Raw genomic sequence first — 22,287 nt, 5'->3', positions numbered from 1 at the left:
GTTGAGAGCGGCTGGAAACTTGAGTACTCTGCCGTGTCTGAAGACTCCACCTTCTGTCCGGAGTCCTTCGACGAGTTCTTCAAACAGCGCCGTCGGTGGCTTCCCTCGACCGTAGCCAACCTGGTGTTGGTTGTACAGGTATGTATACGTACTACACTTTTGCTGCCCATACCTTCTTAAGCTACGGTGGTCAAGAGGGACAACCTTTGTCAACTGCGCAAGCTACGGTGGTCAACAGGGACAAGTTTGTCATCTACGCAAGCTACGGTACCGGTGGTCAAGAGGGACAACCTTTGTCAACTGCGCAAACCACTAAGTTGCTTAGTTCGAAAGTTTTTTCAGGGCCATCGTGTCGATCAACGATCCTCCTTTTACCTGGTCTAAACAAATTTTATCACAGTAACTGTTTATTCGACATTTTGCCCTAAAATCCACTGGTGTATTGTTAATGCACATTTCCATGCAGATATTTAAATTTGATCTAATATCAGGCGTGTCAGCAGCCTTTATTTTTTTCTTTTTCTTTTAGAAATGGAAGACGCTTGTCAGAAAAAACTCCAACATCTCCCGGCTGTTCATCCTGTACCAGCTGCTGTTGCTCTTCGCTACTTTGATTGGACCTGGAACATGCATGCTGTTGATCGCAGGTACAGAATTTGGCCACATTTAACATGCAATCTGAATGAAGGGATTTTTTGACGTACGATCTTCATGCGATTGCAAACTAAGGGCGCTTGGAAAATAGTCGTACAAAATTTTGCCGTCTTGTTACAAAAAAGCCTGCTTGACAATTTAATCAAAAGCGTACGATGTCCTACTATAAATATATATGCAACATAAATGTGACTGATTTGATTCATTTTACCTCTCGTATGCCATCGGTAATTAAAAGCAATTAGCAATACTTGCAGCATTAAGAATCGGTTATGGTAAAACATTTGGTATTCACAAAATTTGCACGAGTGCACTTTTTTTGTCAAATTCATATTAGATAGAAAAAATATATTTTTCATGAACGTATAACGTTAGCCTCTTTAGTCCAGTCATTACCTTTTATGAGAAACAAATATATTGCACATCGTTAGGAATTTAATATTCTTTTACTATACGTAGGAAATGCATATAGTGCCTGAGGGATCCTGATTTGTGGTATGCATTACGTCAATGTCAATGAAGAGTGGATAAAAGGTGTTAACATATCGATGTTAATTTGTTCGATGTCTGTTGTTAAGTTTTCTGTTTATGAACCAACAGGTGGCATGAGCGTGGCGTACGGTGTTGATCCCGTGATCTCCATGGTGCTGCTGGTCCTCACGTCTGTGGGGTTCGCTCTGCTGTGTCTCAAAACTAACCAGAATGTACAGCTACAGGTAACACAGAACTAAGAAATAGATTTTGTTGAATTGGAATGACAGTGTCTGAGACAACAGAATTATAAATCTGTTGATGGGTTCTATCAAAGTTTGTTGATTTGAACTAAGCCATTTTGATATTTTGGTGTATACTGTATTGTGTGTGTGTGTGTGTGTGTGTGTTTGTGTGTGTGTGTGTGTTTGTGAGTGTGTGTGTCTGTGTGTGTGTGTGTGTGTTTGTGAGTGTGTGTGTGTGTGTGTGTGTGTGTGTGTGTGCCCTAAAACCAGCCCGAACGTACAACTACAGGTAACAACACGTTTTTTTTTAAAGAAAAAGTTGAGAGAAGCTCAAACAATTGTTAATTTAATTAGGGGTTTTAGTTAACTTTTTAACGCTTCAATTTTAACTCAGCCCTTTTTTTTCTTTTCTAATATTCTATTCTTATACTTTGCTGTCTTTGTAACATTGATGTAGTAATTAATAATCTAATTTTGCTATTTCTAATTCTGCATTTTTACACTTATTAGATTGCCAAAATATTGACGTTTGCTTTTGCTGTTGTGATGGCTGCCGTCACGGTCGGAACAGCAACGGACATCGTCAAGGGTCTCAGCACTCCCAGCTTCTCCAATTCAACAGGTACATAATTAGATTATTTCTGTATCTATATCTTTACAACCGGTATAACCCCCTTTCGGCTTAACACACACTTCGTAGGCCCGGCGGTAGCTGGCTACATTACACTGAAGGACTTGTTAGACTAATTACACCATACCCTTGAACTCCAAACTCTAAAGATTGTTTAAAGCTAACTTGTGATAATGTCCCTACTGTGCTTGGTGACAGCGAGTTCCACTCTGCAATAGTTATAGAGAAAAAAAAAACTTTTGAACACCTCAATCCTTGGTTCATAACACTGGTACTTGAAGACATGAGTACTATTTCTTGTTTTATTCCTGAGCTGGTATTAGGTACTTAGTAGTTGGTACGTCGACCAGTGTATTAGTCAATTTGCACATTATTTAGTCAAGCGTAGCCTTTTCAGAGATTTGTAATCTGAGTTTAATAGCAGCACCTCCAATACTTAAAACTATTCGCACCAAATGCATAGTGCTAAACAAAGGACTCCGAGGCAGAAAGTATCATTCCTTTTTTAAAGGTTTTTAGGTGACTTTTTAACGTATCCAGAACCTTGCCTGTCTAGTTTTATGCCTAAATGGGTTGAGCGTTAAGATCAGGGACAGCTCTGAAAAGTCTCTGAGAATCCAGAAACTTGAATTTGCCTAGAGGACTCAGTTAGCAGTTAGTCAAAAGTTTAGCTAGCAAAAAAAAGATACCAGTACAAAAAAAGCCAGAAAGAAAAGACGCCCATGATATGTCAGCCTAAATATGTTTACCGAAGGAAAACATATTGTTTTTGCTTAGTTTCTTCCTCTTCTTCTTCTTTTCCTGTCAAAGAAGGTCAATAATCAGGACCAGACGTCTATAACCATGGTAACTGGTAACTGGTCTGTATGGTCACCAACCATTTGAATGTGTTTGGGTAAGAATAAACGAAGCAGTATTTTGTTAAGCTGGACCATGTGTGAATGTAAACATGATGCTTTCGAAACGCTACTTTTCTAGTATATTTTACATTTTTTGCGTATCCATTCTAGGTGGGGATGTTGTGTTGCTGCCAATACCGGTCAGCACCTTGTACTTCTTCCTCATCATCGGGATTTTCATCGTGACGGCTCTCCTGCACCCGACGGAGTTCTTCTGCCTGTTCCACGGGGTCTGGTACCTGTTCTGTCTGCCGTCAGGCTACCTGCTGCTCACCATCTACAGCATCTGTAACCTCAACGACAGGAGCTGGGGTAGGACTGGGTTTTACATGTCACGTTTTACTTCACAAGTGAAGTGTGTTTTTCTGTACATAAATTGCTGTACAAGCTACATCGTGAACACGTATAAATTATTATGCCTCATACTATCATTAACTGATTATGTGACATAAATTCATAGGCACACGTGAAGGAAAATCTAGTGGAGGTTCGAGGAGCTGGAGAGAGATGTGGTGGAGTTTTGTTGACGGGTTACGTGGGTGAGTGAGCAAACTAGGCACGTAGTAGACGCAAGAAACAGTTGACGTACTTTTAAAGATACAGTTATTATTTTCCCAACTGCCTCTACATAATTGGCCTTGTTGATCGCTGTAATTCGTAAATTTTCAATCCGGTGTATTATCCTTCTAAATAGATTGCTTAATCATTAATTATTTTAGCTAAATAACCAGTCTTTACTAAGCTGGATTGTTTTTGTACATTAACAAGTACAATGCTGAAAGATATTCATGGCAAAATTGAAAATCAGTTTCCCGTCTTATGCCACATGATTAGATGCTGTGGTGGTAGAACAGACACAGCAGACACCACGGATATAGAACAGTTACCTTCACAAGACGAGCCAGGTTCAGAGCCTGCATCCCCGACTGACAGTGATACAGCGGAGCCAACTATCGGTGGTGTACATTTTATAACAGTAGAGCAATGTGGTGTGTGGTGAAGTGTCTATTTCCTACTCATTCTTCTACCTTTTTTTTTCTTTTCTGACTTCCAACAATTGTCTTCCCTTTTTTGCATATCAATCAATAGTTTGTGTTTTTATAAACCTGCATATCTCCTCTGGTCTCTCAGTCACAGACGAAGCTAGTGGATACTAGCTGAAACGTTTGACCGTTTCCAAAATCATATCCAGTTAATTGAGTAACTGCTTTTTGGCATATCTTCTTCTGCTTTATTAACTTTTGTATATTGTACTATTTACGAAGAAACCTTTTTACGACACATGAAAATATTTCCAATTGAAATAAAAGCATTGTATTTAGAAAGTCTTTATAGTTGCATACCTAGCAATAGGAATACATTGCTATCATTGAAACCAACGTTGGCATGAACAATGACTAATTTGCCGTTTGATTTTGAGTTTTTGCATTTTGAATTTTGTTTTAGCCGAAGAACCAGAGACGGAAGAAGGCCCGCAAAGTGCCCCTCCACTTCCACCTAAGACACTTCCACCGGCGCTTCCACCAAAGCAGAGAAGGCGCAAGGGTGCGTACTAGATAGATCCTAATGATCTTTTAGGATAGTGTGCTTTCTGGACAAAACAGTTGCCTGATAAGGTGCTTTTTTTTCCTCCGTTAGCAGCATACAATTGCAAGTACAAACAGACAAGTATGCAGGTAGTCTTCATGGAGTTAGACAAACACGATACGAACAAAATCAAAATTAAAACATTATTCAATATATACAGCAATATAACGCATAGATTTTCATCTTAAAACTTAACACCACTATCAAGTATCTATATTATGTGCACTATCACACACTATCAACTCCTGCAATAAACGTTAGAAGTTACGGCATACACATTTATGTTCCTTTTATGAGTCTGTCGTTGTTTTGTGTTTATGAATCAGGATTCCATTTTCAGATCAATACTAACTAATACTGTTTGCGTTTACTTCAACAGTGACGTTCGATTCTGTGGAGGGCCTCCCGCGTAAGCCAATGTTTTTGGAATTTCTGTTAACTGTATTTTTAATTCTTCTTCAAAGATGCATCTTATGTTGTTTATTTATTTTGACATGAACTGATGATATATTGTATGTTTTAAAGTTAACAGTGGCTTCTGCGTTTTATTTCATAGCAGTTGAACCAGGAATGGGGGCAGCTGCGCGACGTATCCAGACACAGAGTTAGTAATTACAATTTTCTAAGGGTTCCGAACTTAGCACCAAAACCACGTCGGTCTATACATACTTCGGGGTAAACTGCAGACCTATTGTCCCCAACACGACTAGAGTCACATGGACGTTGCCTTGGGAACTCAAAGACACTGACTCTTCCCATTATTGAGTCGTATTGAGGTCACCTTGAGGCGCCGAATGGCAACCTCACAGACCCTTGCGACAGTTCCACAAAAATAATTGTGGAACAAACATGTGTATCATGTGTATTATTTGATTGTTGTAATTGTTGTGATTTGTATTGATAATTGTGATACCCTGCATCAATTCAGCCGTATAAAGGCTGTGACTGTACGGGTACTGTTTGGACAATAAAAAACATTTATTATTATTATTATTATTATTCGCACAACAAGGTTCAGCAATAGCCCGGTACCGTCACTGCTGATAATACTTAATGAAAGAAAATGACATTATATATCGTTCTATGTAGTAATTGGATTTAATGTTGTACAGAGATCACGGATTTTAAATGTCTTGTTTTAAAACTAATACCTATGATTTTATTGCAGTGGATTTTATAATATTCTAGTAACTTTTTTAATCTGATACATCTGATGAGATGATGTACATATGTAACAATGGGCACAATTCAGCCTACATGCAAGTAGTGATGCAAAGTCGATTGAACAATAAACCATTAGATTGATGGAATGATTGATTGATTGATTGATTGATTGATTGATTGAACAAATTAAAAAAGAAGAAAAGAGAAACGTCCAGAGGCAGGTATCATTGAATCATGCCTCACTCACTCGTACTGTATATGGAAACAGGAATTTTAAGGAAAATCTGACCAAAATGTGGATTTTTATACAAAAAAAATTACATACGTACATGTAACATATAATTGCTATAAAATACACATGATCACCAAGATTTCTTGCAGCGTGTATAGCAAAAAAAAATTAACAAGAGATATCAATATGCATATTTCTTTAACAGAGAGGTGGTTCCGTCGGAGGAACAGGGAAAGCCTGGCAAGAAGAGGTAATCATGAGATAAATTAAGATTTAAAAAAAATATGATAGATCTGTATTTTGTTTTTCCTGAATACTAGTTATATGATTATCTACATCTTCCTTTAATATTGGATTTCAATACGCCGTTTTTATGCACTAGTGGTTCAATGTAATGCACATGTTTGACCCTACAGCCTCTCGCAAGCACTCCAACTGGAGGATGAGTTACCAGGACACGGACAGAGTAGGAGTAGAAATGTGGCTTCCTGACAAGATGAGAGTAAGTTTTATTAACCTTATGACACAGATATCTCTTTATTTTTCATTTGATTTCATTTATCGTTCTTGAATATTTTAGCAATAAGGTAACGTATGTATTTATAAATTTAATACACTCGAATAAAGCGGAGTAACAGAACATTCCATCACTATCCAGCAAATTAAATATTCATAAGTAAAAACCAACGAAGGTTTACGTTCAGATGAAATTTCAATTCTTTTTTACAAGTTTTGTCTTTTATTCCTGTAGATTGATCAAGCACGTATTTATACGTATTACTCTCATGACTAACCTTCATAAATGTTACCACATATATGTCTATCCTAATTCTGTAGATATAGTATAACAATATAATTGATATTACAAACTTATACGAAGCTCTTTTCAGTCTCCGAATATAACTTTGCTACTGACATTGTTATGACATGATAAACTAGAAAGGTAACATTTGCAAAGCATAATGTTTACCTTCGCAAATGTTCTCCTCTGTCAATTCGTATACGTACTCAAATACATTCATATATATGGAGTCTAAATCCCTCCTGCTATAAAATTGCAACATGTTGTAACCCAACACTATTTACCATGGTGACAGACGTCTGGTTCAGGTCATTGACCTTACTTGTTTGGAGAAGAAGAAGAAATTGAGCAAAAAATGCGTTTTCCATCGGTAAACATAAGAAACCATACCGTCCTCCTTACACAGGAGAAGTACGCCCAGAAATTTCTGGACCATGGCTATGACGACACCACCTTCATAGCCGGGATGAAGGAGTCAGACCTGGAGTTTATCGGTGTAGACAAGATGCACCGTCCGGAGATCCTCAGACAGATAGACAAACTGTCGGAGTACGCGATCGACGTCAAAGTGCCGGTAAGTATAGATAACATCTTTTTTTAGATCTATACGTTGCGCACAAAGTCAATGTGAAAATAATATCTCTTCTGCATAAGTGCTTTGCATCATAAAGAGGAATGATACAAACATTACATTGCAAAATAAACATAACGGTTTATTACCGGTGTCGTAAGCAAAATGGAAACTGTTTTCTAATTATATTTTTGTAAACTTCAATGTCGTGTTTCTTAGCAATAATGTGAAGAGAGATTCCTATTAGGTTGGTATCGCTCATTTTGTTTGCTTACGACTGGTGAATTTCATTTTCTTGGGCTTTTACTGTCTGTCATATGCCACACAATTTAATGGTTCTACTTAGTGATAGTACAACAAGATGTCGATTCAGTGAAACGAATGCGACGTCAAAAGATTCTTATGCCCCTCATAATGGCTCAACACTAAAAACATTTCTTGTGATCAACTCAAACTAAGAAATTCGAGTTTTAATGGCAATGGAATTCAATTTATTCAATCCAACAAAATCGTACAAAAGCAGGAAATGCTGATACAACAGCAAATAGCAGACATGGGTTTTCAAATGTCAGCCATTATCACTGTCATTGTAGAGTCTTACTGCACAATGTAAGAAAGACTTTTTCAATCGTAGAGTCCTAGCTTTAGGCAAAGTGAACATGTTGCTGTTCCTGAGCTGTCTTCCTGTAGCAGTCACACGTTCAGGGGGAACAAGGTCGTGCAGAGGGTGATCAGGGTACAGCATAGCTTTGAAGAGATATGCGTAATACCATGACTAAAACCGTTCGCAGGATACAGTGGAAGAGTGGCTGGACCAGATCGGTTTGGAACAGTACAACGACAAGTTCGTGTATGATGCTTATGATGTCGCCAGTCTGGTCAACCTGGAAGAACAACAGATCAGGGAAAATCTTGGAATCGTCAAGACTGGTCAGTACATTAGTACCGAGGGCTGTTGTTTCATATTTTTTCTTGAAAAGAGTACCATATCTCAAGATTACGTATTTTTAGACTTCATCAGTATAAATTTTTGTACCTCTGAAGACCAGTAAAATATACGTAGCAATCAAAAATTAAAAAACAAAAAGAAGGTAGGCTACAATTAATATAATTTTAACTATAATTAAGGTAAGAAACAAGATTGCTTTCCTGTTAGTTTCACTAATTGATGATATGTCACTCTTGTTTTTTCAGCTCACGTCAAGCGCATGTTGGTAGCAATAAGCCACCTTCGACACCCCAGCGAAAGTAAGTACCATTAGGTCGAAAGTCCGTGATTGTTTTGTTGACTTCAATGTTGAATACATTAGAAGCATATTCATGCTTTAGGACGTGCATTTGATTTGATTTAATTTATTGAAATTGCAACAGTGCAATACAACTGGGACACAGGCAGCTGTTGCTGGTGTTGTGTCCCACACAAAGAAATGAATACTGGGCAGAGAATACTCATTTTTACCGGAGTTTAGTGGGGAAAGTCGTGTCAAGTGCTTTTCTAAAGTCGCAAGATCGGTGGCATATCAGGACTCGAACTCGGGAACTCTTGGTTCCGACTCGAGCACGCTGACGTTGCGCCAAACAACCCCACTAACGTACGTTTAAACCTGATGTCGACAGTGCTGCCATAAAAAAAACGTTGAAGTTATCTCAATATTTACATGTTTGTTTATGGTTGTTTAGCCGATGAAATGATCGACCGAGTGAAGAAAGTGATCTCAGACAACGTCAAGCCACTTCGTATGCAGGACCTGGAAGAGGACCACGTGCGTTACCCGGAGTACAAGTAAGAGTGACGCGATATCTGCACGGTCAAAATTAGTAGCCGTACTTTGTCTAACCCTGGCCTCTTTCCATATTACTTTTTTTAAGTGGAAAGCAGGCAGTTTTGAGTACTTGTTGTTGTTTTTGTTGGCTTCTTCTTCGAGTCCGAAGATGTTTAGGACGTCAGTCCCCTGCAGGCCTTCATGTGGCTGTGTAGTCCAATTCTCGACCTGCAGGACCTACGGCAGGACGGACATGTGAAGGTCACTACTGCTGTCGGCTGAGTGACTGCAACCTTTCCTCGCCTCCTCTTTTCCTCTGCTACCTCTTTTCGGGCTTGAGTACTTAATGAGTAAACAAAGGCTAAAACGAAGAAGCTAACTGTATTGTGAAGTGAACATTGCAAGAAATGGCTTACAATAGCATTTTAGAACTACTTAAGGTATTTTGAGGAGGTCATCAAAGGCCGTGTTTAGCTGCACCCTGAATTAAACATCCTCTTCTTTAAAGGTCTAGAAACCGAATTAAAAACATAGGTTGAGTCAGGTAAAAGTCCTCACAGCACAACATTTTAACTGGCTAGGATTTCCACCCCAAAATGTATAGATTTTGAGTCAAGGGCACTCTGCTACAAGGTGCTTTTAAACTATCTTAAAACTGTGATTGTGTAAAATTGTGACAGTCTTAGTTTTAGCATGAAAGTTCATCTGTGTTGGTACAAGTCATTGTCATGAAATAAAGACAAAGCTTTAACTTCCAACACTTAGACCACGGAAATGGGACTTACGGTTGACAATTTTTCGGTTGACTCCATCAATCTTGTTCACAGAATGGACCCGTCTACTGTTGGAACCTTCTAAAGATACTGAGTGTCCCGAAAATTCAATGTGAATGTGTTGCGAGACCTACAGAACTAGGACGTCTTGTCTTAGTTTTCTTGCTTTTTCTTCCTTTTTCCTTGTGTCAGGTTCTGGAACCGAGTCCGTGACGCTGCCCTGAAGCAGGACTACGGAGTCTTCAACAACAACGTGGGGCTGAAGGAACAGCTGGAGGAGCTGAGGAACTCTTGGCTTATCGTGCTGTTCGTGTCTAACGCACTGTGGCTCACCCTGATCCTCACACTGGCCTCTCAGGCTAATCTGCAGGTACTTACACTCAAACTGTCGAAGATAACACGCAATATTTGTGTATCTGTATCTGTATAGCCAGTATAACCGCCCTTCGGGGTAATACACCATCTTCGCAGATACGCGGCGTGGCGGCAACTAGTTATATTACACCGAACGGCATGTTACACCCAATTTTTGCACATTTAATTGCAAGCGTTGTTTAAAGCTCTGAAGTGATGGTGACCCGATTATGCTTGGTGGCAACGTGATCCACTCAACAGTACATAGTTCTAAAAAATTACAGGTGAACACCTACATTCTAGGTTGATAACTGATATATTTCAAGACATGGTTGTTGTTCGTTCTCTTCTGGTATTAGATACCTAGTGGTTAGTACGTCCACCAGTTTATTAGTCATTTTGTACATCAAAATCTAAATATCTTTAGTTAACAATCATATGTACTTGAAATTGATTTGAAGTGTTTTTTCTTATTGGCTTTGGAATATTAAAAAAGAGTTTACTATTATATAAACGAAACATAGAGATAACTAAAACGCAAACTAAACCGTTACGATTTTTGAAAATAATGTTTGCCCAATTTCTCAGTCTCAGAATTATTCAGTTTGATCAGTATGATCATCTTATAATGCTATTTTTTTATTATTCTTTTACAAGGTCCTAGACACCAACCCACTTGGTCTAGTCTTCCTCGTTGTCTTTGGCTTCATCCTGATTATCCAGTTCCTGGCCATGCTGGTCCATCGCGCCTGGACTGTCGTGCACATGTTAGCTCGCATCCGCAACCCCTGGGAGAAACTGGACACGGAGGACGCCGTGGGACCGAAGGAAGAGAAGCAGTACCGGGGCCAAATCTCGCGGATCCCCGACGCCATGCCGGCGACCTCCCGACGAGGTTTTGACGACACGATCTACCAGAACGATGGCTTTGAAGAGGACGAAGGGGAGCCTCCTGTGTACGAATCCGTCAGTTCGTTGTAGCTTTTATTGAAGTTAGGCCATAAGTTACCTTAGACCTTAGTTCCATACCGACTTAATTTTATGGATGACATCCAGGCGCGCATGAATTTTCGCCTGTCCTTAAAAAAAAAATAAGATCACGTCCTCTGACCTGGCTCTAGATCTGTGTAGTCCATGGTAGTTAGCGACAATACGGAGTCGGTGGTAACCCTGGAGGATGGCACCAAAGCTCCACGAGTCAAGAACTCAGTACATACGTACAGTGCCAATTCATAAATTCCACAAAATTCCAACAAGTGCCGGCTTGTCGTGTATGTCGCTATGTACTGCTTCAAATTCACAATACCAGCTTTGTATTCCTTTGGTTTAGTAGCATTTTCATTTTTTGCCGTTTTTTTCCCGCTCGCACCAGTTTGGGGGTCTTCAGAGGATGTCATCCATAAAATTAAGTCGGTGTTGCCTTAGGCTTAGGAAAAAATCCTGTTTCCCGACAGACCTGAAGATACATGCTAAGCCTTTTTTGTGTGGACCCTTGCAAAATACATAGAAAATATAAGTGTCCTCATGTAAGTTTTACTTTGTTTAACTGTATTGTATTGTATTAGCAAGGAGCTTCTTTGTATGAGTTGGATCACTAGACAACGTCAAAGTCTAAAAGAGAATAAAAGAAAATGAAGAAAAAAAAAGGATAATTTCTACTTACCGACCCGAATTTTCAGGACTGATACAGGAAACACAACATTTTGTCCTAGCCTAGGTCTTAGCTCGTAAGCAACATGTTGTTTCTGTTACTGTTACTATTATCAAATGAATACCTGCGATATTCGTGATATCACGGCCAACGAGTGGTAGGCAAAAAACGGGTGACGGTTGGCTGATTTGCCTAACAGTAATTTGCATATGTAGTCAAAAAAATTCATATCTATGATGTTAACCAAAACAGCGATTGCTCGTGTACACTTGCTACACTTTCTTTGTACGTCTTTTTGCAAAACAAAGTTCACCGGAGTGACTCATGAAATATCAAACTAAGTACATGTAATTTAAATGAGTGCAATGTCTGTGGCAATCTTCATCAAATCACAAGAAATATCTGCAATTCTTTTGATGTTAGAAGATACTAAGGATATAATTCACGCATTTCTTGGATTAAGAAGGAAGCGCGGATGAAACGAAGTACACCCGTCGTGAGTTGCGATAGAGGGAGGAAAAAATTAATCACATTTGGGACTAATTGAATTCTGTTGATCACGACTGTCTTGTATTTTGTCAGCGTGGTTTTAAAAGATATATGTTATGCTTTAAATCGTATTCTTGATGTCGAGAGCTCTTTGTTCGTTCTTTTATTGCATTTTATATTATCTTTGTAACTTTCCAAAAATTCTGTGTACATGTCAGTTGATTGGATTAAACTAAACTGAATTGAAATGCAATGCATTGATGGATCGCTGGGACCAATATGGATAACCCACAGTACAATGAGGCAGCGCTTTGCAAAATGCACCCCGTCTTTGGACTATATGTTGTAAATGGACAAGAAACAATGGTTTTAGTATGTTTAGGCTTGGAAACTACCAAAGCCAAGAAATAGTCTGTTCAATACAACGTAATATAACAGTTGTATATGAAGTACATTTAATTCGGATCCTGGTATAATCATTTTTTATTCACAAATAAAAGAATTTCCCTAGTTTTATTAGCATACATATACCCCATACTTGTAATATAACGTGTAAGACATTGTCTTTACATCAATAACATGATTAAACTAACCCGATGACACAATAATTTAGTATTAAAGTCAATCGTCTCCTGAAACGCTAAAGTAATTGTAGTATTTAACATTTTAGAATGGATTGTTAAGTCTCACATTTTGTTAAATTACAAATATGAAAAGAAAAACTTGCTATAATTATACGAAAATCTATAAAATAAGTTTGAAATGTATCATTAATCATTAACGATATGATGCCTTCTAGTTTTAATCCATTCAATTTCACAAAATTTGTAAATTTTTGTGATGTCAAAATGTGTGGGTTTAAAAAGGAACAAGAGTTCCGAGATCTCATACCTCCATGAAATATGGGCTTGATATGTAAATGTAAATTTCTTCTTAAATTACGCAAATGACCTCATATATAGCATAACATAATATATGTATCGTGATGTTAACTTTTAATTAACTTACAGATGTCCCTAGTATGACATTCCCATCATTCACCATTAAGAAATCATAGAATTTTCGCATTGATTATGCAAATTAGGTCATCATTTGCATAATTAGTATCTGTTGATGTTCCATCTGCCATAGGTTACATACATTACATGTATGATGTACTATAATGTAAAACACTGTAATTATTGAATTTCCTCATTAATCATGCAAATAAAGTCCTAATTTGCATTTAATTATGTACATCTCTCTCAGCTACCTACATACCTAAAATGATGAAAATATGTTGTTCCTATCTGGACTTATTGGCTTTCAAAGATTTCGCCCGATGGTCCCCTGCAGTTTTAGAACAAGCTGCTATGGGGACCAAACCCACACCACTTATTCCTGAAAGGAAAAGGTATCTGTCACCAAAAATTCAAGACCATAGCATGTTCAGGACAAAAGATACAAAAACCCGAGGTTCTGCTGCAGTACCAAGGTCATTCACCAGGAGGCCCATATTTGACCTTAACCTTCGTTTTCCTAAGATTTACCAGCATACCAAATATCATCACAATCCATAGTGGCGTTATGAAGTTATGCTGAATACAAATGTGCGGAAACACAAACACACAAACAGACACACATTTACACAGACGGACACACACACACACACACACACAGAGACGCGCAAAAAACAATACCTCCATTTTTCATGGAGGTAACAAAAACGACAGATTTGCATTAAAGAAAGTTTACTCTCCATATAACCTCGTCACTGGGGTACTCGGGGGCGACTGTGTGGAACTCCTTGCCACCACATGTACGAGCAGCCCAGTCTTTGGGAACTTTACAAGTAAGGAACTTGGACTGATAACGGATTGATGATTTGCTATTTCTTTTGTATTATATCTTTTTGGTTTGATTTGTAAACCGTGACCCCGCCCTCACCCTCGACCTTGTTGAAAAGCGGTCACATATGTATGTACCCAACAAGCTTCCGAGTTTAAATAAAGGCTTACTAGTACTACTTACTACAGCATATAGGGTTTGAATATATGGTGTTTAACTATGTGTGAATCTAAATCCTTTTTCTCTACAGCAGAAAAGTCACAATGATCACATTCGTAGCGTTTTTCTCTAGTGTGTTTAGCCATGTGTTCATCTAAATTGCATTTCTGTGCAGCAGAATAGTCGCACTGGTCACATTTGTAGGGTTTTTCTCCTGTGTGCGTTCGCATATGCAGTGAAAGAGTGGTCATTCGAGATGTCCTGTATCCACACTCCCAACACATGTAGAGTTTGTCTCTGTGTTTAGCCTTAATGTGCGTGTTTAAATGGCTTTTCTGTGCAGCAGAATAGTCGCACTGGTCACATTTGTAGGGTTTCTCACCAGTATGCGTCATCATATGCTTGGATAGGTCAGACCTGTAAGCTGCCCTATATCCACACTCCCCACACATGTAGGATTTGTCTCCAGTGTGTTTAGCCAATATGTGTTTGAATACACTGCTTTTCCGTGCAGTAGAAAAGTCGCACTGGTCACACTTGTAGGGTTTGTCTCCAATGTGTTTAGCCACGTGTCGGTCCAAAGTGCCCTTCTGTGCAGCATTATAGTCGCACTGGTCACATTTGTATGGTTTGTCTCTAGTATGGGTCCTCGTGTGACTGGATAGAGCAGACTTGTAAGCCGTCCTATATCCACACTCCCCACACTTGTAGGGTTTTACCCTGGTGTGTTTAGCCATGTGTTGCTTTAAATGGCCTTTATGTGCAGTATAATAGTCGCACTGGTCACACTTGTAGGGTTTTACGCCAGTGTGTTTAGCCATGTGTTCAGTTAACTGATTTTTCCGTGCAGTAGAAAAGTCGCACTGGTCACATTTATGCGGTTTGTCTGTTGGCAGTTCGTCCACAGGAATCTCACAGCTTCTTTTAGCTATTTCTAAAAACAACAATAAGGCATAAGTAAAACAGACTGAATAACAAAAAAATGTTACCATAATAAACATACCCACAGTTTTATTCTACTTTTCTAGAGCAGAAGCACAACAAGGTGTAAATATTCTTGCAAGCGAAGTTCGTGACAAACCCCTTGACTTCATTGGCATTGCAACAGGTCAATACTATGAATCATTTGCATGCCTTCATATAATTCGCATGTATATAAAAATTGGAAAAAGAATAAGTTGCTTTCAATATGAAATTGACACCACAAGTTTATCATTACAGTCCATATTTCTAGACACACTTACTGTTTATTTTTTGTTTATTGTTTATTGTCCTTTCGCACATAAAAAAAGTAATGGTATAAAAAGAAATTATGTACAATCAAATACATGCAGGAGAGCCCAAGAAACCAGGAGGTTTATCTAGTGGGCTCTCCCAAATCCTGTTGATGATCTCATATTTACAACATTATTTACGTTAACAATTTCTCTATTAGGTCAGTTTTTAAATGTCGTTTGAAAGTTGGAAGGGATTGGCAATTCTGCTGTGAATGACTTATACTGTTCCAAATTAACGGGCCTCTAAACATTATCGTAAACTGTTTCATATTTGATTTTGTTAGGATTGGCCTTAAATCATTTTGCTTTCTGGTACTGTAACTGTGGATATCTGAGTTGTATTGAAATATGTCCTTGAATTGAACTGGTAATTCTGTACGACTGTACGAAGTTAGCCCCAGTCTTTTCTAACGTCGGACAACTTCGTACTTCGTCCTCTGGCCCCCGCCCTTCGTACTTAGTTAGATTACGTCACACCTTGCTACGTGAACTCTGTACATCGTACTAATCTCCAAGCAGATCCCTTTCGGTGGCAGAAATACAGTATCAATTTGGACAGGCAGTATCCATTAGCCGGAGAAGGTCGCCGGTCACCGACGGTTGGTGGGGGTAGCGACAAAAAAAAAAAAACAGCCATGTATAAAAGGCTAACCACCATTCCCCCACAACCTCTGATTGGAGAGTACACCGTACACTAGCCCCCGCCCCCTGTACAAAGTAAGGCCTGGTCATTTCTAACTTCGTACAACTTCATAACTTCGTACCTTTCACCCTGATAATACTCTATCAGTGAGCCCAGATTACTTACAAACGTCTCACCTGTGTGTTTCTGAAGTTGTAGGTTTTACAAAACGCTGAATCGGCTTAGATTTTGGAGAAACGATCTACCTGCAGCTGAACAAAATGGCGGGCAAAAATAGCTGGTTACACAAAAAAGCGGTTATACCGGAACAGATAAAGACACGGGTCAGTACTTCAGGAGGGGAAAGGTCAAAGTTGTAACAGCGCGTATATAGGCGTCACTAACTACTAGAGGGACAAGTCTCAAACGGCAGTTGTCTTCAACTGGCGGACGAGAGCAGCGCCAGGCGGGCTGGCGTAGTCAAGGCGGACCTTGAGCGTAACCAAGTCATCCGGCAGCTCGCTGCAAGCATCCCAACCGGAACCAGCACGTCTCCCTCGATATGGATCCGCTGGGGAAGACGGATGCCCAAGTGTTTGGGTATCAGATTCGCAACCTGTTATCCACCTTAAACAAATCCACACGAAGGCCACCGTGTCAACTATGACCCTCACTCAGGTGTAGGGACTGACACGGTCATCCTACTCGGAAAAATCTGTATCTGTATATCTGTATATGAATCTGTATCTGTGCATGAATATGTATCTGTACATGAATCTGTATCTGATTGCAAATAAAAAAAAAACGAGTGATTGCCATAGACAACTACCCGCCCAAGGGATCCTGGATATTTAGGCCGAATCGGTTGTGAGCTGACACGCCGCGCGAGCGGAGCGGGTTTGATCCCGGGGGTCAGAGTCAACCTTCGACTTACTCCTTTCTCTTGTGTTACGATGTGCTCATGCTTGGTTACCCAAACAAAACAGTAACTGTCCGATTGCACTGTAAGAGCCGCAGTGAGCTTTTTAGTCCCTGGTTAACTCCCTTCTGGGCAAATGTAAAGAGGTAACGGAACACCCTCCGATAGCGGCACCAAATGAGGTACGTTGTAAGGGTCCGTTTCATATAGTGCATTACCATTGTGACAACATTTTATACCCCAAAATAGGGAATCTTGCGTCTTGTTTTAGGTCTCGGTAGTAGAAATAATGAAGTCTATTAGATCGCCGCCGTGGTGTATGAACACTTTCCTTCCTGAAATCTTCCACGACACCTTCACCTTCTTACTGAACTCAGATATCCAAAACCACTTCACACGCCAATGCAATTATTTAAGGCCATCCAATGCGAAATCGAATCTTCGTGAATTTACAATCACGTACAGGGGCCCAACAATTTGTAACAACCTAAGTAGAACTTTACAAATTAGTCCCTCCTTCACTATTTTCAAAAATCATATTAAAGTAGCTTTCATAAATAACCCAACACATTCCTAATTTTTGTTTATGTTCCCTTGTTTACTACTTTCATTACTATTTTTCATTATTGTAGATAGTATTGTATCGTATTGTATTTTATTGTTCTGTTTATTTACCCGTTACCTGTTATTTCTTATTAATCCGATTGATTTGAATTGTTAATCACGTTATGAAGGGAGGCCTCCTCATAAGCATTTTATTGTTCCAGCCTCCCTGCACTGTTACATTTCATTTATATTTTCTTGTATTTGTATTGTTACATTTTGTTTTAAAGTGCAAAATAAACTGAACTGAACTTTGACCTTTCCCCTGCTGAAGTGCTGCCCCGTGTCTGTATTGGGATAGCCCAAGGGCAAAGCCGGTCTAACCGCCTTTCGCGTGTAACAAACACACCTATTTTGGTCTGCCATTTTGTTCAGCTGCAGGAAGATCGTTTTTTCAAAATCTAAGCCGATTCAGCGATTTGTAAAACCTACAACTTCAGAAACACACAGGTGAGACGTTTGTAAGTAATCTGTGCTCACTGATAGAGTATTGTCAGGGTGGAAGATACGAAGTTATGAAGTTGTACGAAGTTAGAAATGACCAGGCCTTACTTTGTACAGGGGGCGGGGGCTGGTGTACGGTGTACTCTCCAAGCAGAGGTTGCGGGGGAATGATGGTTAGCTTTTTATACATGGCTGTTTTTTTTTTGTCGCTACCCGCACCGACCGTCGTTTGTTAGTTATCTGTGCTCACTGGTTGTTGTTAATACGTTATAAAGGCCTTTCTACGGGAATGCGGACCGTAGCATTTGGCAAAAAGGAGAGGAAAAGAATTTGCGCTGACAGTCAAACCCCGAGGCGGTTAAACTCACTCACTCTCACTCCCTCCCATAGCTCAGTCGGCCGTCGGGGCCACGGTGTCGGGGCAGCATGATGTTCGGCAAAGGGTCTCTAACTGCTAACGATCTTCTGCCAATCTCGCCATCTGGTTGGCTGTTAGATCGTGATCCCTGACCAACGAGGGACGTCCCCGCTGTCGTGTGCCTTCGACCAAACTCCAAATATTCTCCTAGTCTTGGTCACTGCGAGCCCTCTGCCCATGCTACCAGCACGGTAGTCAGGGACAGAATGAGGTATGGTTGTTTATGTTAGCCGAATTTATTGGGTTCATATATAAGTACAAGGTCTTTTAGCCTCCACCAGGCCTTCCTACGTGAATACGGATCGTAGCATTCGGCAAAAAGGACAAGAAAAGAATTTGCGCTGTCAGTCAAACCCCATGGCGGCCAAACTCCCCTGGCAAGTTAGTCCGTAGTAAGACTAGTAAACGTAGGATCAAGGGATTTTTTGTAGAATGCCAACATCAAACGTAGAAGACGAAAATGTAAAGAAATGAATTTGATGAGTAGATTATTCGCCTTACCATACTCTGTGTCATTTGTTAAACCTTCATGACCACGTAGATTTCATAATGAAATTAAAGCAACTTATAATTATATATTTTGTAAATTTTTACACATGCAAATTATTTGAAGGCATGCAAATAAATCATAGTATTGCCCTGTTGCAATGCCAATAAAATCAAGGGGTTTGTCACGAACTTCGCTTGCAAGAATTTTTACACCTTTAATTGCTGTACTGCTGGACTAGAAAAGTAGAATGAAACTGTGGGTATGTTTATTATGGTAACATTTTTTGTCATTCAGTCTGTTTTACTTATGACTTATTGTTGTTTTTAGAAATGGCTGAAAGAAGCTGTGAGATTCCTGTGGACAAACTGCCAACAGACAAACCGTTTAAATGTGACCAGTGCGACTATTCTACTGCACGGAAATTCCATTTAGTTGAACACATGGCTAAACACACTGGAGACAAACCCTACATGTGTGGGGAATGCGGATACAGGACGGCTTACAGGTCTGTTCTAACCCGACATATGAGGGCCCATACTGGTGGAAAACCCTACAAATGTGACCAGTGCGACTTTTCTGCTGCACAGAAAGGCAATTTCGCTGAACACGTGGCTAAACACAATGGAGACAAACCCTACATGTGTGGGGAGTGTGGATACAGGACAGTTTACAGGTCTGCTCTAACCGTACATATGATGACCCACACAGGTGTGAAACCCTACAAATGTGACCAGTGTGGCTATTCTGCTGCACAGAAAGGCAATTTCGCTGAACACATGTCTAAACACACTGGAGACAAACCCTACATATGTGGGGAGTGTGGATACAGGACGGCTTACAGGTCTGACCTATCCAAGCATATGAGAACCCATACAGATGAAAAACCATACAAGTGTGACCATTGTGACTATTCTACTGCATGGAAACATAATTTAGCCCGACACATGTCTAAACACACTGGAGAGAAACCCTACATGTGTGGGGAGTGTGGATTCAGGACAGGTCATAGGACCACTCTTTCATTGCATTTGAGGACCCACACAGGAGAAAAACCCTACAAGTGTGACCAGTGCGACTATTCTGCTGCACAGAAATGTGACTTAAACCGACACAAGGCTAGACACACTGGAGACAAACCCTACATGTGTGACAAGTGCGGATACAGGACGGCCTATAGGGGTTCTCTTTACAAGCACATGAGAACCCATACTGGTGAGAAACCCTACAAATGTGACCAGTGCGACTATTCTGCTGCACAGAAAGGCCACTTAGAGCAACACATAATGGCTAAACACACGGGAGACAAACTCTACATGTGTTGGGAGTGTGGATTCAGGACAGCTCAAAGGACTACTCTTTCACTGCATTTGAGGACCCACACAGGGGAAAAACCCTACAAGTGTGACCAGTGTGACTATTCTGCTGTACAGAAATGCAATTTAGATGAACACATGGCTAAACACACAGGAGAAAAACCCTACAAGTGTGAACAGTGCGACTATTCTGCTGTACAGAAATGCCATTTAGATGAACACATGGCTAAACACACTAGAGAAAAACGCTACGAATGTGATCATTGTGACTTTTCTGCTATAGAGAAAAAGGATTTAGATTCACACATAGTTAAACACCATATATACAAACCCTATATGTTGTAGTAAGTAGCAGTAAGCCTTTATTCAAACTCGAAAGCTTGTTCGGTACATACATACGTGACCGCTTTTCAACAAGGTCGAAGGTGAGGGCGGGGTCACGGATTACAAATCAAACAAAAAATGACCTCAGCATTAGCATAATATATGCATCGTGATGTTAACTTTTGATTAACTTACAGATGTCCCAACTATGACATTCCCATCATTCACCATTAAGAAATCATAGAATTTTCGCATTGCTTATGCAAATTAGGTCATCATTTGCATAATTAGTATCTGTTGATGTTTCATCTGCCATAGGTTACATACATTACATGTATGAAAGTACTACAATGTAAAACACTGTAATTATCGCATTTCCTCATTAATTATGCAAATAAAGTCCTCATTTGCATAATTTGCATTTAATTATGTACATCTCTCTCAGCTACCTACCTACCAAAAATGATGAAAATACGTTGTTCCTATCTGGACTTATTGGCTTTAAAAAATTTCGCCTGAAGGTCCCCTGCAGTTCCAGAACAAGCTGCTAGGGGGACCAAACCCACACCACTTATTCCTGTCAGAAAATCTATCTGTCACCAAAAATTCAGGACCATAGCATGTTCAGGACAAAAGATACAAAAAACCAGGAGTTCTGCTGCAGTACCAAGGTCCTCCACCAGGAGGCCCATATTTGACCTTGACCTTCATCTTTCTAAGACTTACCAGTATACCAAATATCATCACAATCTATAAAGGCGTTATAAAGTTATACTGACTACAAATGTGAGGAAATACAAACACACAGACAGACACACACACACATACACACACACAGACGCGCCAAAAACAATACCTCCATTTTTCAAAAACATAACTATCGTAAATATTGTTAATATTACTATAGTTAAATCATTGCTATCATTATCACAATCAATATATTATCATTTCAAGTATAGATACATGTGGACTTTTCACAAGCGTACCTGAGCAGAGGAGAGAATTTATCTCGTAAGTTAGCGCCTCTAGCAGAACATTCAGGAACTGCACTAAATACATGTACGAAGACACATGGATGATTCCCAAAGAGAGGCATATATGCAGAGATAAACGGGTAAAAACAGTAATGTAAGGTAAGGTTTAGTGAAGAAAAAAAACAACAGTAAATTCATTACCGTTTGAACACCAGATCAACATAGTGCCGTTAGTAGTTCCCGTGAGTGTATATGTCAGAGTGAATTGCTAGCTTTATGATACTGCTTTTTTTATATTCCAAAATATAATCACAAGACGTGGTGACGGTATACTCAAGTCTTTTCAACTTATATTAATGCCGCCACCAACACAGGGGACAATACAATACTCATTTTTACCTGAGCAAAGGGAGGAAAGTCGCGTAAAGTACCTTTCCCTAGGAAAAAGTCTCTTTCCCTTGGAAAAAGTGCCTTTCCCTAGGGCACAAGATCGGTGGTATGTCAGGACTCGAACCCGAGACCTCTTGGTTTCGAGTCGAGTACTTTGCCGCTATGCCACACGACCCCACGATGTATATGATGCTGTTGTTAGTGGTAAGGAGGCCAGTGACAAACGAGTGTGTTAACTTAT

General features: G+C 39.7%; 2 protein-coding genes across 2 annotated transcripts in view; both read left to right on the top strand.

Annotated features, from left to right (window-relative positions):
* Positions 1 to 11,232, top strand: part of LOC109482332 — a 31,047-nt gene extending 19,815 nt beyond the window's left edge. The window contains exons 17-32 of the mRNA XM_019785013.1: positions 1 to 138; positions 530 to 647; positions 1,255 to 1,370; positions 1,881 to 1,992; positions 3,012 to 3,212; positions 4,347 to 4,445; positions 4,867 to 4,896; positions 5,047 to 5,091; positions 6,089 to 6,133; positions 6,300 to 6,385; positions 7,092 to 7,259; positions 8,048 to 8,186; positions 8,451 to 8,504; positions 8,937 to 9,039; positions 9,985 to 10,198; positions 10,801 to 11,232. Of these exons, the coding sequence (XP_019640572.1) occupies positions 1 to 138; positions 530 to 647; positions 1,255 to 1,370; positions 1,881 to 1,992; positions 3,012 to 3,212; positions 4,347 to 4,445; positions 4,867 to 4,896; positions 5,047 to 5,091; positions 6,089 to 6,133; positions 6,300 to 6,385; positions 7,092 to 7,259; positions 8,048 to 8,186; positions 8,451 to 8,504; positions 8,937 to 9,039; positions 9,985 to 10,198; positions 10,801 to 11,127 (1,995 nt within the window). The 3' untranslated portion in view covers positions 11,128 to 11,232. The remainder of the gene's footprint in view (positions 139 to 529; positions 648 to 1,254; positions 1,371 to 1,880; positions 1,993 to 3,011; positions 3,213 to 4,346; positions 4,446 to 4,866; positions 4,897 to 5,046; positions 5,092 to 6,088; positions 6,134 to 6,299; positions 6,386 to 7,091; positions 7,260 to 8,047; positions 8,187 to 8,450; positions 8,505 to 8,936; positions 9,040 to 9,984; positions 10,199 to 10,800) is intronic.
* An 8,178-nt stretch (positions 11,233 to 19,410) lies between these two features.
* LOC109482507 (zinc finger protein 135-like) lies at positions 19,411 to 20,713 on the top strand. The gene is made up of 2 exons (XM_019785237.1): positions 19,411 to 19,903; positions 20,156 to 20,713. The coding sequence occupies exons 1-2, from the start codon at positions 19,486 to 19,488 to the stop codon at positions 20,701 to 20,703; spliced, it is 966 nt and encodes a 321-aa protein (XP_019640796.1). The 5' UTR covers positions 19,411 to 19,485; the 3' UTR covers positions 20,704 to 20,713.
* Positions 20,714 to 22,287: the final 1,574 nt, after the last annotated feature.

The sequence above is a fragment of the Branchiostoma belcheri genome, unplaced genomic scaffold (assembly GCF_001625305.1).
Source record: "Branchiostoma belcheri isolate BF01 breed outbred unplaced genomic scaffold, Haploidv18h27 scaffold6, whole genome shotgun sequence".
Classification (NCBI taxonomy): Eukaryota; Metazoa; Chordata; class Leptocardii; order Amphioxiformes; family Branchiostomatidae; genus Branchiostoma; species Branchiostoma belcheri.
The sequence above is the reverse complement of the archived record's forward strand: the minus strand, read 5'-3'. Positions and strand labels throughout refer to the sequence as shown.